The 16,742-nt window shown below is 49.5% G+C and overlaps 1 protein-coding gene across 1 annotated transcript in view; it reads left to right on the plus strand.

Annotated features, from left to right (window-relative positions):
* Window positions 1-16,742, plus strand: part of LOC140220001 (uncharacterized) — a 95,678-nt gene that overhangs the window by 54,587 nt on the left and 24,349 nt on the right. Inside the window, exon 4 of the mRNA XM_072290152.1 lies at window positions 10,292-10,375. Coding sequence (XP_072146253.1) covers window positions 10,292-10,375 — 84 coding nt within the window. The remainder of the gene's footprint in view (window positions 1-10,291; window positions 10,376-16,742) is intronic.

The following is a 16,742-nucleotide window of genomic DNA, read 5'->3' on the forward strand; positions in this document are numbered from 1 at the left end:
GGGGAAGTTTTTGGCAACCGAAAGCACCTTGTTGAAGAGTGCTCTAAATCTCTGTTTCGTGTCGGTAGGACTGCTCTAGATATTCAAAAAGAAAATATTTTGCGCCTTGCCTCTGTTACTTTTAAGTATTATCTCAGCTAGAATAACTTCCAGCCTGGAATGTCTAAGATGAATGTCATGCTCAATGTATGACTGCCTTTTGACGGTGAGGGTCGCCAACCCCCTCGCCATTTTTTTTTCTCTTCACATATCGCTTTGCACCCAGTAAGCATAATTTCGTCCGCTAAGATTTCCTGCAACATAATTACCTATGGCCTGGCTCAGGTGACCTGATCACCTGTCGCAGTGCTGCTTTCTTGGGTTGGAACCCGCTACAATTTCATTGCCACACGTTAAATCCATGGTTACTGTCCATGGTTATTAGGTGAGGTTGCCTTTCTATTACCCGCTATCTTCCTCTTTGTGATGGCCCCCGACAATCCAGGAATCGAGTTTATACTATCCGCCTCCGATGGCAGCTACTCATCGTCGTCCTCCCCTCGTGCCTCAATCTTCCTAAGTCTTTTCGCCGACGTTATCCTCCATTTCCACAATTTCTCCAGCTTAAAGTTGGTCGTTTCCATGGTCTCTCTTATCGCTTTAATTGCCTCACTGAGGCAATTTCACTGAGGGCTGAGAGGACTGAACTATCCTCGGAGCTCACCGCCCTCAATTTAGGGGCAGGGGAGCTGTATTACTCTGGTTCACTGCTTTTGCTTACAGGTCTATCTATCTCTACTCTAGCAGGGCTTGAGTGCTCTTTTTTAAGAAGTTCTACTATCTGTCGGGTCTATACTTCATTAGCTTTTCTTAAAGAAGTTACTTCTTTAATTATTTGCTCTATTCTGACATCATTTTCACCAGCCACAGACGCCGCGACGCCCCCACCATTCCTCACCGTACCTTTCACTTTGTCAGCCCAGGTGGTTCCTGGCGTCTTCTCGCCAGGTGTTCTGCGCCTTTGCGCGAAGCCCACATTCGCTTCCCTTGAGTTGGGGTGGCTTCTTTCCTTGGATAGTGAGCGATCCCTGGGTTTGGTGCTACTACTTGAGCGTGAGTGCTCCCTGTCTTCGGGGTGATGAATGGGCGCCAGCTGTTGTGCCTCCGACAGCACTCTTGTTGAAGACCAAGTCCTGTTGCGCTCTCTTCGAAGGAGTCGTACGTCGTAAGGTATTTGAAAGCTCTGCTTGCAAAACTTTTGGCCCAAGGTTGATTGCCTTCACAGAATTTACGCTTAGGTACACACACATGTACACCTCCTGGTTTGCGAGTTCCACTTTCCCACCACTGAACAAAGTCAAGTGTTGGACATACATCAGAGCGGTGCCAGACCCTTCCTCAGGTGAAGCATACGTCGAATCACTTCCTGCAAAGGTAACATCTCACTAGTGTGGATCTATATCTGACAATATTGGGCACACTGACTCCATCGAAATGTACAATGATCGATCCCCACGTCTTGATGCACTGGCAGCCAGCGCAAGTGAGTTCAAGTCATGCACGATATTTCTTGTTATCACAGCTTGTGAGTCTCTATCGTCCACTCCTAGGATGACACCTTTGCATGTTGCATGTTGTGCCGCTTCGTATGCATTTACCTCGTATTCCACTTCCATAATCTTGAACGAGTTCATTCTAACATACCTCGCCCATGTTCGGGCTTAGGTGTAGTGACTATGATGGAAATGGAAATGCCCCAGTGTTTCCCCACCACCCAGTCTAACAGCGCCGACAACTCTGCCAGGAACACGTATTACAGTCGCTCACCGTCACCGCGCGGACGCCAGTCTCGTTCACCGCAAACAAGTTGCCCATCTTAACGTTCGCCGCAGCCCCGTCGCCTCTCGTTGCCTTGTGGATTTTGGCCGCACCCTTTCGGAAAACTAATAAGCCCTCGGAGGTGGTGCTGTATTGCCCACTACTGCCGCATATCCTCTGTTTGTGCCCACAAAAAGAAGTGTACTTGACGTTAGAAAAGACATATTAGCTGTCCAAGCGCTCGTCGACACTGGAGCCCACGTGAGTGTGATGAGTGCTAGCCTACGTAGACGCTTAAAGAAGGTCCTCACCCCAGCAGCTGCCCGAGTGCTTCGTGTGGCCGACGACGGCGTGCTGGTTGTACTAGGAATGTGTACTGCGCGCATAAGTATAGCTGGCCGCCCTAAGTCTGTTCTCTTTGCTGTGATCGACAACTTCCCTCACGACATTATCCTTGGATTGGACTTTTTATCCCATTATTCCGCTTTCATCGACTGCGCAACCGGCGTTCTTCAGTTGCAACTGCCTCAAGTCGCCGATGCACCGCTCCACCGTACTTGTGTTCGCGTCAAGATGTGCGTCTGTCACCTGAGGCAGTCACTTACGTCGCTTTGACCGCACAGCCACAGATTCCCGATGGTCAATATGTCTTTTGCCCCATGATCGACGTGCTTCCGAACCGGAACAGTGCTCTTCTGCGTACGCTGGTGAGGATTACTAATAACAACGTTGTTCTTCCTCTTCTGAATTTTAGCCTGTGTCCTCAAGTGTTTCAGCCGGCATGTTCTTGGCCAGCGTTTCTAACACTTCCGAATTCGACATTGAGAGTCTGAATGCCGAGAGTGGGTTAGCAACAATTGCCGCTCTGGTTCTCTCACGGATGGCTTGACGAAGCTTATTGCGCCTGACCTCACCTCTGCACAGGCCACGGACCTACGTCTCCTCCTCGAATCGTACCTTGACATCTTTGACTTCGGCGACAAGCCTTTAGGACAAACATCTGTTGTTTACCGCCATATTAACACTGGAGACACGAATCTTATTCGTCTGCGTCACTATCGTGTATCTCATACTGAACGTCGAGTCATCCAAACAGAAATGACAAAATGCTCCGCAAAGGGGCCATCGAACCACCAGCCAGCCCTTGGACTTCGCCTGTCGTCCTTGTGAAAAAAAAAAGATGGGACCTGGCGTTTTTGCGTCGATTATCGCCATTTAAGCAAGATCACCCGAAAAGATGTCTACCCACTACCATGCATCGATGACGCCTTGACTGCTTGGACGGAGCTAAACACTTCTCATCAATCGATCTTCGATCCCGCTACTGGCAGATTTCAGTTGATGAATTGAACCGCGTGAGGACGGCCTTCATCACGCCGGATGGCTTATATCAGTTCATAGTCATGCCCTTTGGCCCATGCAAGGGTCCTGCGACATTTGAACGTATGATGGACTCTCTTCAGCAAGGCTACAAATAAACGACCTCTCTCTGTTACCTTGACGATGTAATTTTTTTCTCCCACGTTCGGCAGCCACCTTACCCGACTCGCTGTCATTCGTGCGGTCTTCGGAAAAGCTGGCCTCCAACTGAAATCCACGAAGTGTCAATTCGCTCGCCGTCAGATTACGGTGTTGGGACACAACGTTGACGCATCCGGTGTCCAACCAGATCCGGAAAAGGGTCGTGCCGTAAGCAGTTTTCTTGTGCCACCTTTTGCTTCTGACGTGCGCTGCTTCGTCGGCCTGTGTTCTTACTTTCGCCGTTTCATCAAAAACTTCGCTGACGTTGCTCGGCCTTTGACAGATCTTCTAAAGAAGAGCACGCCGTTCTCATGGGGCCCTGAGCAGGCTCACGCGTTCGCCGCTCTCATTGGCTTTTTGACCGCCCCTCCCATACTTACCCGCTTTAATCAATCTGCACCGACCAAAGTCCCCCCTGACGCAAGTGGCTACGGCATCGGTGCTGTTCTCGCCCAACAGCAGAATGCTACCGAGTGCGCGTTAGCTTACGCCAGCCGCCTGCTGTCACCTGCTGAGAGAAATTACTCCATAAGCGAGCGGGAGAGCTTGGTTCAGTTTGGGCTGTCGCTAAGTTCCGGCTATATATATACGGCCGCACGTTTTCGTCCGTTGCAGACCACCACGCCCTCTGCTGGCTGTCTTCCCTCCGGGACCCCACAGGACGGCTTGGTTGCTGGGCTTTGAGGCTCAAGAAACTTTCATTTGTTGTCAACTACAAATCTGGACGTAGGCACAAGGACGCTGACTGCCTCTCGCGTAACCCCGTGGATCCGCCCGATCCTCTTGCACATGATCCGGTGACCTGTGTGATGGCTTTGACTGACATGACCGACATGCGCGCTGAACAACAACGCGACGCATCCGTCATCGCCGGAATGCAATCTGGCAGCACCGACGGCACGTGCCGCATATCGTGCTGCATGACGGCATCCTCTACCGCCGCAATATCGACCCTGACGGTCCTGAGTTGCTGCTTCTCTTCCCTCGTCGTCTGCTGTCTGTCGTTCTCGGACAATTTCACGGTGCACCGATGGCGTAACACCTTGGAATTTTGCGTACATACGACCGCGTACGACGCCTGCCTTTTGGCAGGGTCTCTACCTCTCCGTGCCGTCGTTATGTCGCAACTTGCAAATTGTGTCACAACCAAAAGAGACCTCCCCTTGCACCTGTCGGATGACTCCATCCAATATAAGTTCCCTCTGAACCGTTCTTTCGCGTGGGCCTTGACCTGCTTGGCCCTTTTCCGACGACTAGAGGAAATAAGTGGATCGCTGTTGCTACTGATGACGCGACACGCTACGTGATAACAAAGGCGTTGCCGACTAGTTGCGCAAGAGACGTGACCGATTTTCTCCTTCACGACGTCATTCTCCAGTACGGTGCACCCCGACAGTTACTTACAGACAGCAGCCGCTTGTTCTTCTCTCGAGTTGCGGACGGCCTCCTTCGCTCTTGTGCCACTGAGCGCAAGCTGTCCACCACCTACCACCCACAAACGAACGGTCTTACTGAACGTCTCAACCGAACACTCACAGAGATGCCGTCGATGTATGTCTCCAACGATCATCGCGACTGGGACGCCACGCTGGCTAACGTGACATTCGCGTATAACTCGTCCCGACATGACACGGCAGGATATTCACCCTTTTATCTTTTGCTATGGTCGCGACGCCACTTTGCCCTTTCACACCATCCGACCTTCGATGCCACGTGTTGCAATTGAGTACGCTCGTGAAGTCATCGATCGCGCTCACTTTGGCACGTCAAGTCGCCCGATCTCGCTTATTAGCGTCGTAGCATCCGCTAATAGAGCGTCACGACCGGTGCCATCGCGATGTTCAGTTCGCCCCAAGTGCTTGGGTGCTGCTTTGGTCACCATGTCGTCGTCTCGGCCTCTCCCAGAAGCCTCTTTTTCGCTACACAGGGCGTTATGAAGTCCTAGGTCAAGTTAACGACGTCAATTACTAGATCCATCCTCAAGTCTTCATCCATCCTCAAGTCCGCCGCCTGTAGACGTCGTGCAGGTTTTGTGGCTGAAGCCATACTTCGCCTACCATGCGCCGAGACGGCACTTCACCACCCGGGGGACCTGTTATGGAAGGGTGAAAGAAGAGAGAGAGAGGAAGAATATTGCGAGACGGCTGGGTGCTGCATGTTGTTACTTTTCAGCCATAATTCACCCCGTTGACACTGCTTGTATATACATTCTAAATACAGTCTTATACCCCAAATATCCCCGTAACAATATTTTGAGTGAAGTTTCGGCCGACAACATCTTCACGGTCCTCCTCTACCGTTAGGCCTGACGCCTCGATGACTGCGGAACCAAACGTGGTGGTGCGCACCTTGTTCAAATTGAGTCCTTCTAGAGTTTGTAAAATGATCTGTCTTTGCTCCTCAGGCAGTTGAGGCATCCTCGAAGCTTTGATAATCCGATTGTTAACAATTCCACCAACGGCAGTCCCCTTGTCGCCATTCTCTTGCTGATTAGGTGGCAATGTTCTCTCATCTTCCAGGGCCTTCGTGGTAGCTCGCAATATTCGGCCAGCCACAACTTGCCAACCGAAATGGTCCTGAGCATTGTTTCCTTCATTTCCAGGAAAATCTCTATCTTCCATGTTTGTATCCGCCATGCTTGCGGGCAGCTGGTCTCACTAGGCCCAACAAAAGCCGTACTCTTTATTAAGGTTAGCCGAGCTAAGCCTAACTCGGCGTGTAGGAGCGGAAAAAGTCTCGTAAGGTTGCGAAAATACAAGCCCCATCTCGATTCTTGGCGGCAGTCGATTCGTCGTCGCTTCGCGGATCCAGCGATATGCTTCTTTTCGTTGTATTCTCAGAAGTGGCGAGCGAAGCATGGAAAAAACAGAGTCGGTGCTTCCACGTCTGCTCTGCGCAGCCGAAATCTGGTAGAATACGGAATCAGCATCTGGGGGCGTGAACAACTTAGCTCCAGTGAGCTCAGACTAAACGTCCTCGCGCCTTTTAATTTCGAAGTGTTCTCGTTTCATGGCCTCATTTATCTCACGTGGCTACATGCACATGCGGAATTTACAGTCTCATTTTCGCAAAATTACAAGAGAGTTGACCCATTCTCGGGGCTCGCTCCTTTCATGATTATGCCTACCCGTTCCGTGTGCTCCAGCTCCTTTCGAAGCTGCTCCTTCAAGGCCAGTGCTGCTCGACGCGCTAGCTGGTCTGAGAGTACTCCGTCTCGCAGGACCAGGCGGTAGTGGCATTAGATACAGCTTATGCCAGAAAAAAGGCGGCGAAATTCGTTCACAACTTTTTTCTAAACTGCTTTGTGATACGACATCAAGAGTTTGACGAAATCTCGTCTAATCTGGAAGTAACGGCATCATAGGGAGAAAATCAGAAAGCCGACCAAAATGGTATTTAAAAAATTTTTACGCGTTTGTGATTCCATACGTACGGAAGCCTTGTTCACTGAACAAAACTTCCGTGTGGAAGCCGGAACGTTTGAGAATTGTTTAGACAACACCATTTTGGTCGGCGTTCTGTTTTTATTCCTATTAGCTGTTACGATACGCGGTTTACTTGTCGGGATACTAGTCCCAGGGTCACTCACGCCTGCAGACCGAGAACTGCCTGGCCTCCCTATAGTGGACAAAGAAAAAGTCCTCAGTGGAAGTCCGGCCGTGCAGAGTTCCCTCTTGGCTTACGGTTCCCAAGTGTTTGATTTCGCTTCTGCCGTAGAATCGCAACACCGTACTTCTGGGCTTTAAATGTGGCTTCGGCCTCGCCTTTACGTACAGCCCGAACGGTAGCAGATGAGGCTGCGATCCAGCGCATATTTTAAGGGCTTTCCTCCAACCACCGATTTCACCGACCAGTCTGGCAGGCTCGTCTTGTTTCGGATTGCGATAATTTCAAAATCATCTTCACTACCCTGCAACTCGCCTACTTGCGGTGTTGCCTTGCAGCATATAGCGATGTGGCTTCTTTTTTACTGGGCATGCGACATGCACGACATATTCGTCCGTAAACTGGGCATTCTCCTCATGCGTTCGCCCTTCCACACCTTCGACATTTATAACTTTTGCACTGCTTTACGCTCGAAGCACCACTCGTCTAGTACCCTGTGTCTACTTGTTTTTGTTCTCTCCTCCGAAATTCCTGGTTCGCTGCCGCTACTTCAGTTGCGTTGCACAGTGCCACAGCTTTTTGCAGCATTAACTGGTTGCTAGAAAGAAGGTTCTCTCGAGTCTTAGGGTCACTTGGGCCAAAAACAATCTGGGATGCTATTATTCCAAATATTTCTATTCCAATTCTGCAATCAGCCCACCGCGGTTGGCCAAAAACTTTTTTGAACCACCCCCACTTCACCTGTCTGTCACGCAACGTCACGAAAACCGCAATAGCTCCCCATCTGATATGACGTGTACGCACTGATTATGCATAATTTGATCGAACAAAACAAAAATAGTTATTTGTGATTTGACACCTTTTTGCCATTAGCCCTCGGCTTTTGGTCAAACGTTTCCGGGCTGCACCCACTACACCTGACTCTCACGCGACGTCACAAAACCGCAAAAACTGACCGCGTCAAAGTGAAGCGTACGCGTTAGAGATGCATTAATAGGCCGAACAAAACTGAATTTTCTTCTGAATAGCCGCAGGCTGCCCCATTCCGAAAGGAATAAAAGATGGCTGCCGCCGATCGCTCCAGTACTCGCTACTCGCCCCTGCCGAGAGCATAGGTTTATTTGCGTGTAATAAAACTTCTTGCGTGGCCGTGTAACGTTTTCGAGAACTTACGGCACGTTTACGACCTCGTTATACCGACTCTTCTTTGCTGAGGATCCGTTTTAGCGTCATTCTTAAGCGTGCGTTGCATGCCGCTGCGATTGTCGACGAGCCCCCGCAATCTAAGAAAAAGAAAGCGGACCAATCGCAGACACCGGCACCCCCCTCTTCGTCTGGTTATTGATATTCAGTGCAGTCACTCGGCCCCATCGAGTCCCTCTCCACTTGAGAATGCTCCTGCCTCTTGTGAGCGAATTAGATTAGTCAAGCCGCTCAGTGCAGGCAATGTTATTCGTTTTTCAAGCAAACAAAAGTAGCCTCTCATGAACGAGGCGAGCATTTGATTGGTTTGTTGAGACAACCCTGCGGGTCATGCTTGCTTCGCGGTTACGCAACTTTGACGCCGGGAGATTGCAATAAAACATATTGCAGTAGTTTTAGGTTATACGGCCCCTGGTCTCTGATCATTGAATCTGCTAGGTCACCGAAGTTACACGCTCGTGTCTTCATCTTCAGATCTCTTAAGAAATTATAAGAAGCTCACCTGGATCTTGCATTCGGCTACGGAAAAGATAGCGCTGATGTACCTCATTGACTTGTGAAGCGAAGTATTTGTCGAACATTTTTATTCTTACTGGTTGGTTCCGTTGCAGTCAGGAATAGTTGAAACCGTTCCTTGAACAGCACTCAATGCTTGCTTATGTCACCTTCCAACCACAACTGCTCCGGTGGCTTTACGAAATCCATGCTGGCAGCCTTCGCTCGGCGACCGCTATCCTTCAACTTAGCGCACCGGCTAGGCGCTTCTGACACCATGTAAGAGCATGACGCCATGGTCGGGATAGCCTGGGCACGAGTGCCCAGGATTTACTGAGCAGCTGTTTTTATACAGTAAAATGGGAGAATAGCCCTCAGATGATCACGCTACAATATACAGGGAAGTTGGGCAACGCCCCCTCAGCTTATCGCGCGTAGTGCACGTGTCAGGCGCGATACGATACAGTAGGGATTAAGAATATATTGTGTCAATAAACAGTATACATTATGGTCATCATCAGCATCCTTATTTAAAAGAGCACTTCGGTATATTGCAAACGTCCCGCGCAATAGTTCTACAGTTACATTGTTTACCCGCTATAAAATATTCAGTGTGAAACGCATGTTCGATTTTCGTTTAATGCATGCTTGTTTCTTTTCAAACGAACAATTCAAAGTTTTTATTAAAGATTTATCTAATATAAGCATGCATTACACTGATTCACGCACCCGCAGCACCGACAAGTGGCTTGTTCCTCGTCCCCGCACGACCTATTTTTCGCAGTCTCTTAGATTCACACTGCCGTCCCTACTTAATAAATATGAAGAGAAAGACGCCAACTTTTCTACGTTTACAAAAAAAGAAATGCGTGAATTTTTTCTAACTCTTGTCTAATGTCTTTTGTACTGCCCGAGCATGATCAATTATGTTTCATTATTCCTAGTAACACGTTTATTTTCGTCATTTTATGATGTGTGTTCACGTGAACATTGAATATTTCAACTATAATGTACAACCGTTCTGGAGTGTACTTATATATTGACATTATTTGTTCTATTGTTCCGTTGTTGTATTTGCACAACCTCTTCTTAATTTTTGTTTTGAACTGCATTTTTTACTTGAATATTGTAAATTTGTTTTTGAACGTATGAATTGTAATACCGCGGTCATGTACGTGGGCCTTTAGGTATTTTGAAGTGGTGTTACTACCGCTTTTCGCCTAAGGGACCCCCAACTGTCGTTGGAAATAAAGATTTGATTTGATTTGATTTGATTTGATTTGATTTGAAAATACATATTCACGGCAGGTGTAATCGTAATTTGTTTGAGGCTCCGAATTGCGGTGTCTTAGCCAGCTTTGGGTGACGCACAAGAGTGACATGACCCAACCTGGTTGCTCAGTGGCTATGGTGTTGTTGCTGCTGAGCACGAGGTCGCGGGATCGAATCCCGGCCGCGGCGGCCGCATTTCGATGGGGGCGAAATGCGAAAACACCCGTGTGCTTAGATTTAGGTGCACTTTAAACAACCCCAGGTGGTGGAAATTTCCGGAGTCCTCCACTACGGCGTGCCTCATAGTCAGAAAGTGGTTTTGTCACGTAAAACCCTATATATTAATTTTTTAAGAGTGACACTACAGCATATGTTCACGTTATATTGCACTCTGCAGTGGGTGAAGCAAGTGCTGGGTCGCCACGAGGCTCAGCGTCCAGGCTCTCCGCTGCTTCAAGCGCACCCCAACCTCTTCTCTATGGTGAGCTTTGCTTGTGGGCATGTTTTCTTTCACGTGACATTGAAAACCATGAGCAAGATAAGAATGTAGCTCTTTATTCAAAGTAAGCAGCACTCAAATCTCAACGATAGCAGTGAGCACACTTGGTGGTCGTCTAATCTAGTCCAAGGAGTCAAGTCGGTCTTCCGTTTGTGATGCCTTGACGTAAATTCGAAAGTAATCACCCGTGATAGTTGGCAATCAATAATTGATGACTGAGTAAGCAGACGGAGAATGAGGAAGCAAGGCCGTTTCTTTATAAAAGGGCCAATAGCATGCATGACATTTCGGATCCTGACACTGGCAAAAAGTGAAACGACGTATGGGACCCTTATAGGGGCGCCCGCTCATACAGCCGGGCAAAGTAGCATTCGATACTAAACCAGTAACAGACCGTTCATCGTCTCATGGCACTACCCCTCAGGCGAAAGCGCCGACCCAGAGCTTTTTATGACGGACCAGAGGGACCGGTTTCGTGCGGCTTTAGTCTCACTACGTGCACGATAGCAGAGACCGATGGCGTAGGCAGCGCTGGCTCGGCGACAGGTTCGATTTCGTGTGTAACGTCAGTGATGACGTAGCACCCTGTAAGAACCTTCGTATCGGCACAATAGGTTTTCGGAGAGACCGATGCGGCGGGATGGAGACCATACTAGCACGAGGGCACCTGGGGAGTAACAAACGTCTCTGTGGCCACGGTCATACTTGGCTTTCTGAGAAGCCTGGGACACTGCGAACCGTTGGCGAGCGATCTGGCGAGCTGTGTCTGCACGCGCTATGGCATCGCGAACATTCGTAGCAGATGAGCTTAGAGCAGCGAGAAGTAGAGAGAGGCAGATGAGGTTGGCGTCCATACAGAACACAAAACGGTGAGTGACCGGTGGTGTCATGCCTGGACGCGTTGTAGGTTAAAATAACAGACGGCAAAGTGGAGTCCTAATCGAATCACGGCGGGGAACGGAGAGGTACGTTGAAATCATATCGCTTAGAGTTCAGTTCAGGCGCTCTGAATTGATTCGTTTGTGGGTGATACGCAGTTAGCTTGTGGCGGGTGTAGGGTGAACGAAGCATGTTCTCGAAGACGCGAGACAAAAAGTACCGGTCTTGATCAGTCAGAAGCTGTCCAGGAGCACCTTGATGCAAGATTATGTCGTGAAGAAGAAAGTCGGCGTCATTCGTTGCGCAGCTCCTTGGAATGGCACAGGTAATGGCGTATTGAGTCACTATGTCGGTGAAGATAGCGACCCACTTGCTGCCTGATGTTGAGATTTTATAGGGACCTAGAAGGACGAGCCAAAGACAAAAGAACTGTTCGGCGGGAGTGTCGATAAGATGAAGTAAACCGGCAGGTAGCATAGCTGGCTGCTTGCGGCGCTGGCATTGGTCACAGCTAGCGACATATCGCTGCACGAAGTGGCACTAGGCTAGAAGAAATGGCGCCTGACGCCATAATAAGTGCGGATGACACCAAGGTGACAAGCAGGTGGCTCATCGTACCGCTGGCGGAAGACAGCTGACTGCAAATGGGAAGGCACGACGAAGAGGCGTTCAGAGCCGTCAAGATGCATATTGTGGCGGTAAAGATGCCATCTTGAAGGCATAACGAGTGGAGTGAAGGGTTGGGTGGGACGGAGCTAAGACTGTTGATGATGGCACGTATAGTCGAGTCGCGGCGTTGTTCGTCCCATATATTAACGAGGTCCGAGATTGACATGATGCAGGCGTCGGTGTCTTGCTCGGGGACATGGCGGGAATCCACGAGAAGCTGTAAGAGGCAATCTACATCTCCATGAAGCTGGCCGGCCTTGCGTAACGAGTATTCTCGAAAACGAGTATTCTTGCAGGCGAAGAGCCCAACGACCAAGGCTGCCTGAAGGGTCCTTGCGCGAAGAAAGCAAACAGAGGGCGTGAGGAGGAATTACGACGGTAAAAGTGGAGCCAAAATGGTAGGCACGAAATTTGGGGACAGCCAAGACAAGAGCAAGGTGCTCTCGTTCTGTGATTGTGTAATGCTTCTCCGGGATCGACAGGAGGTGGCTAGCGTATGCAATAACGCAGTCGTGTCCGCCCTGACGCTGAGAGAGGACGGCACCGATTCCATGGTCGCTGGCATCTGTGCGAAGCTCTGTCGGCGCAATCGAATCAAAATAGGCTAAAATATGACAAGTCGTTGCGGCATCGACAAGCACCGAAAAGCCAGCAGCTTAGGGCGAGCCCGATGTAAAAGCACCGTCTCTATTGAGAAGCGCAGTAAGGGGACGCTTCATATCGGCGAAATTACAGATGAAACGGCGCAAATAAGAGCACAATCTAGTAAAGCTTCTTACGTCTATAGCAGAAGAAGGGCTAGAAAATTCTTCACGGTGCGAACTTTTCCAGGATCCGACTGGACACCTGCCATGTTGGCGAGATAGCCAAGCAGGGTTATTTCATGGCGTCCGAAACGGCATTTTAAAGCGTTGAGCTGCAGGCCAGCATTGCAGAACACCTCGAGAATCGCGGAGAGGCGCAGCCGATGGCTGTCAAATATTGCCGAAAAAACGATGACATCGTCAAGGTAGCACACGCAGGTTGACCATTTCAAACCACGAAATGGGAATTCATCATGAGCCCGAATGTGGCCGGCGCATTGAAAAGGCCGAGAGGCTTTACCTTAAAGTCGTAGAGGTGATCTGGAGTTACGAATGAGGTTTTTTCGTGGTCCAGTGGGTCAACAGCAATCTGCCCATAACCTGAGCGAAGGTCAATAGACGAAGAATATTGTCTGCAGTGTTGACAGTCGAGTGCGTCGTTTACACGGGACAAGGTATAAACGTATTTCTTCGTTATCTTGTTCAGGTGTCAATAACCAACGCAAGATCACAAGGTATTGTCCTTCTTGACCAGCACACAGAGGAGCGGCTCATGGACTAGAGGACGGTTCGATTAAGTCCTTGTTCAGCATTTTGTCGACCTCTTTTTAGATCATGGCGTCATGCATTATCGCGTGTTGCACGGCGGAAACGCCATAAGGGCGCGGGTGAACTGGTTTAGCATCGCCAGCGTGGATGAGGCACCGAACCACTAATGCTTGGCCTAAAGGGCCATTTTCGGGATCAAAAATATCGGCATACGACAGCAAGACCGGACGAAGATCGTCTGCTTGCGTAAGCGGGAGATCTGCAGATTTCTGTTTCTTCTTTAAATCGGCACATGGCGACACGATGGCTGTGAGAGATCCGGCGAAACTCCGAGGGCCGGCGACGGCTAACACAGAAATTTCGCATTTCTCCAAAGACGACACAGTGGCAAGCGCGATTATGGCTCGTAGCACATGGTTAGGAAGTCTAAAGTTCAGAAGAGGGACACAGGTATTCTTTTCGCATACGGGGACCACATTGTGCTGCAGGGCAAGAGACTGCATTACTACCACGTCGAAAATTGGGGAGACAACGTGTTCACCATCGCGCACAGCAGGAGAGGTACGTAATGGAACTTACGTAGCGGCTTGCGGTGGCAGATGAACTCTGCAGAACATTAGCGACTGGGGGTGTCAGATATGGCGTGGGCGTCAAAAGGAAATTCCAGTTGAAGCACACCTTAGGAGCAGTCGATAAGAGCAGAGTGCGCCGACAGAAAGTCAACGCCCAGGGTCTCGTCGTGAGGTCACTGCGAAAGCACGGCAACAAACAGTGGTCTGATGGCTAGCAGTGCACACGCGGGCAGTTCACATTCCAAGAACACCAGTCGTGCTGCTATGAGCTACCTGTACTGTGCCCTGAATAGCAGGCCTAATAACCTTGCGGAGCTTGCTACGGAGAGCCGAGCTCATTATTGAAATCTGCGGTCCGGCGTCCACGGATGCCACAACGGTAATGTCGTCCACTTGAATGTCTAGAAGGTTTCTTCACGTAGATGCCGTCAGCAGAGTAGTTTTATACCGGGTCACTGATGCAGCGTCACCTCCGCCAGCTGCATGGCTTAGTTTTCCGGAGCGTAGGTGCCACGCCTTGCGGGGGAGTATGACTAGCCTGGTCGTGGCGATAGAGATCAACCGCCCTGAAGGGACGGTGAGCGGCTGAACCAGGTGTGTGGAACGGTGGCATCGGAAGTATGTTGGTCAGAGCGAAGGGAAAAACGTCGAATGTTGCCTCCAGGATGGCACCAAGATCCAGTGGTCCAGTTTAAAGGCGATGACCAGCTACTGCGGCAGTGAAGGGCAATTTGTCCAGCACGCGAGCACTTGAAACATATGGGTCGGTCGTCTGTCGTTCTCCAGTCAGCCGGGTGTCTGTAGCACGAACGGTAGACCTGGTTCTGAGTGACCTTTGCAGGAGTTTGTACAGTGCATGGACGGAACAGGCGGCGCATGATAAACCCAGGTTCGCGAACTGCTGGCGGACGACTGCTTGTATGAGCTACACGGTTGACAGGTTGGCTGACTGAACGTCTCAAGGGACGGCAGTAGCGTCTATTGCTTTGAGTTCGCGACGGACAATGTGAGTTACATCTACCGACGCTGTAGCTTGCGCATACATCAGTGGGTCCACGGATGATGATGTGGCTGCGGCGTTAGGCAGCCGAAGGAACTGGCAGGGGAGACGGCGGCTCTTGGCTTATTCAAAACGTTGGCATTTGTTAACTGTTGCGTCGACCGTCGTGCAGTCCTCAAATACAAGTAGATTACACCCGTCGTAGGCAATTGCTTTCAATATTTGCGAAATTCCGTCAGCTTCGGTCATTTCTGTGTGAGCATTTCGACAAAGGCCCAGTAGGTCCTGTATGTACGAAATGTACGATTCAATGATCGTCTGGACGCAGGATCCCAGCTCCTTTTTAGCGGCCTTCTGACGGCCAAATACTCTGCCGAACAAGTCACGCAGCTCCTTCTTGCAGTCGTCTCAACTTGGAAGATCTTCATGTGCCATTTACCTCACGCATGCCGTTCTCTTCAGGTAGAAAATCACGTTAGCTAACATCAGCGTGAGGTCCAACGTGTTGTGGCCGCTGACGCACTCGTACATGTCTATCCATTCTTCGACGCCCATGCCATCCGCGCCAGAAAAGGTTCTCGGGTCGCGTGGGTGTAACAGAATTACAGGAGCCGGTGGATGCTGCGCCGTCGTTGCTGCGCTGGTCATCGCGGAGCAACCGAGATGGCGACGGCTTCGAAGTTACGTGCTTGGTTGACGGACCCGGCATACTGTCAGGTTTACGCCGCACTTCCATCAAAAAAGATATTACGGGAATAACGCGTATTTAATAATTATTACTATAAAAATTTGAAACTCCATTTAACGAAGTGATGACCACGCTCAAGATATCTCGCTATATGGAGAAGTTCGCAAAATCGAGAAATGACTTTTTCTGTCGGTCAAAATGAAAAATTGTAACGTAGCGGCACGTAGAGGTTACGGCGGCATTGTAAATACCGCTAATCCAGCCATCTGTCGCATAAACCTTGAAATAACAAAAGCAACCACCGCCACCCATACCGAGGCGGCGTTTAGTCGGCTGTTCCGTGCAGGGACGTGGCGTGCAGTCTCGTGATAATAAAGCTAGGGATGTGACCATGGCTCGTAGATCTTCTAACGCTATAGCTTTAGAGCGCTCCCTCGAAGAACCCGCCGGTGCCAAAATGAGAAAGAAAGCACCGCGAGTTTTAACTGTACAAGGATACAAGAGCCACAAGCAGCGGCAACTGATGGAAGGCTTTCGCGCGTGCCCTGGCCTCTTCGTCGCCTTTGTCCGACCGAGAGTAAGAGACCGTTCACATTGTCGTGTGAATATTTTCTTTATATACCGCATTAGTTATAAGCAAACGCACAATTGATTACAGGCAGGTATCCTCGCAAACTCTCGTTATATCTCTGTTGGTTACATATAAGTTTGTTTTGATAATGGGGTCATTACACGTGAACTGTCCTAATCGTGGCATTCGACCAATGTCCATTCAGCTAAAGAGATTACAAAAAATGCGATGTGTATAAGCATTAGCTGCAGTCATCTGTTAAAATATTCTGAGCGGAAAATATTTTTGCGCCCGTAAGGGACACGTGAATTTCACGAAATGATGGAAAAACCAGGTGGAGAAACTCTCTACCAGAAATCGACCGTCTCGCGCATTCTTTCGAAATTTGCATTTTGCGCTGCCCGAACATTTCTTCTTTCACTAGAAAAGTTTCACCAAGGAGTTTTATGCAGGTTGTCCTACATAACATGAAACAAAGTTTTAAAAATGAAAGGCGCTCCGGACGCAAGTTGAACCATATGCATAATGTTAGCACTCGCTTAGAGTTACCCAGGCTGGCTCTTATATTCCCCTTAACTAATGAATTAGTTGTGCTTATTTAATGAACTTTTTAAGTAC

The sequence above is a fragment of the Dermacentor andersoni genome, chromosome 8, assembly GCF_023375885.2.
Source record: "Dermacentor andersoni chromosome 8, qqDerAnde1_hic_scaffold, whole genome shotgun sequence".
Classification (NCBI taxonomy): Eukaryota; Metazoa; Arthropoda; class Arachnida; order Ixodida; family Ixodidae; genus Dermacentor; species Dermacentor andersoni.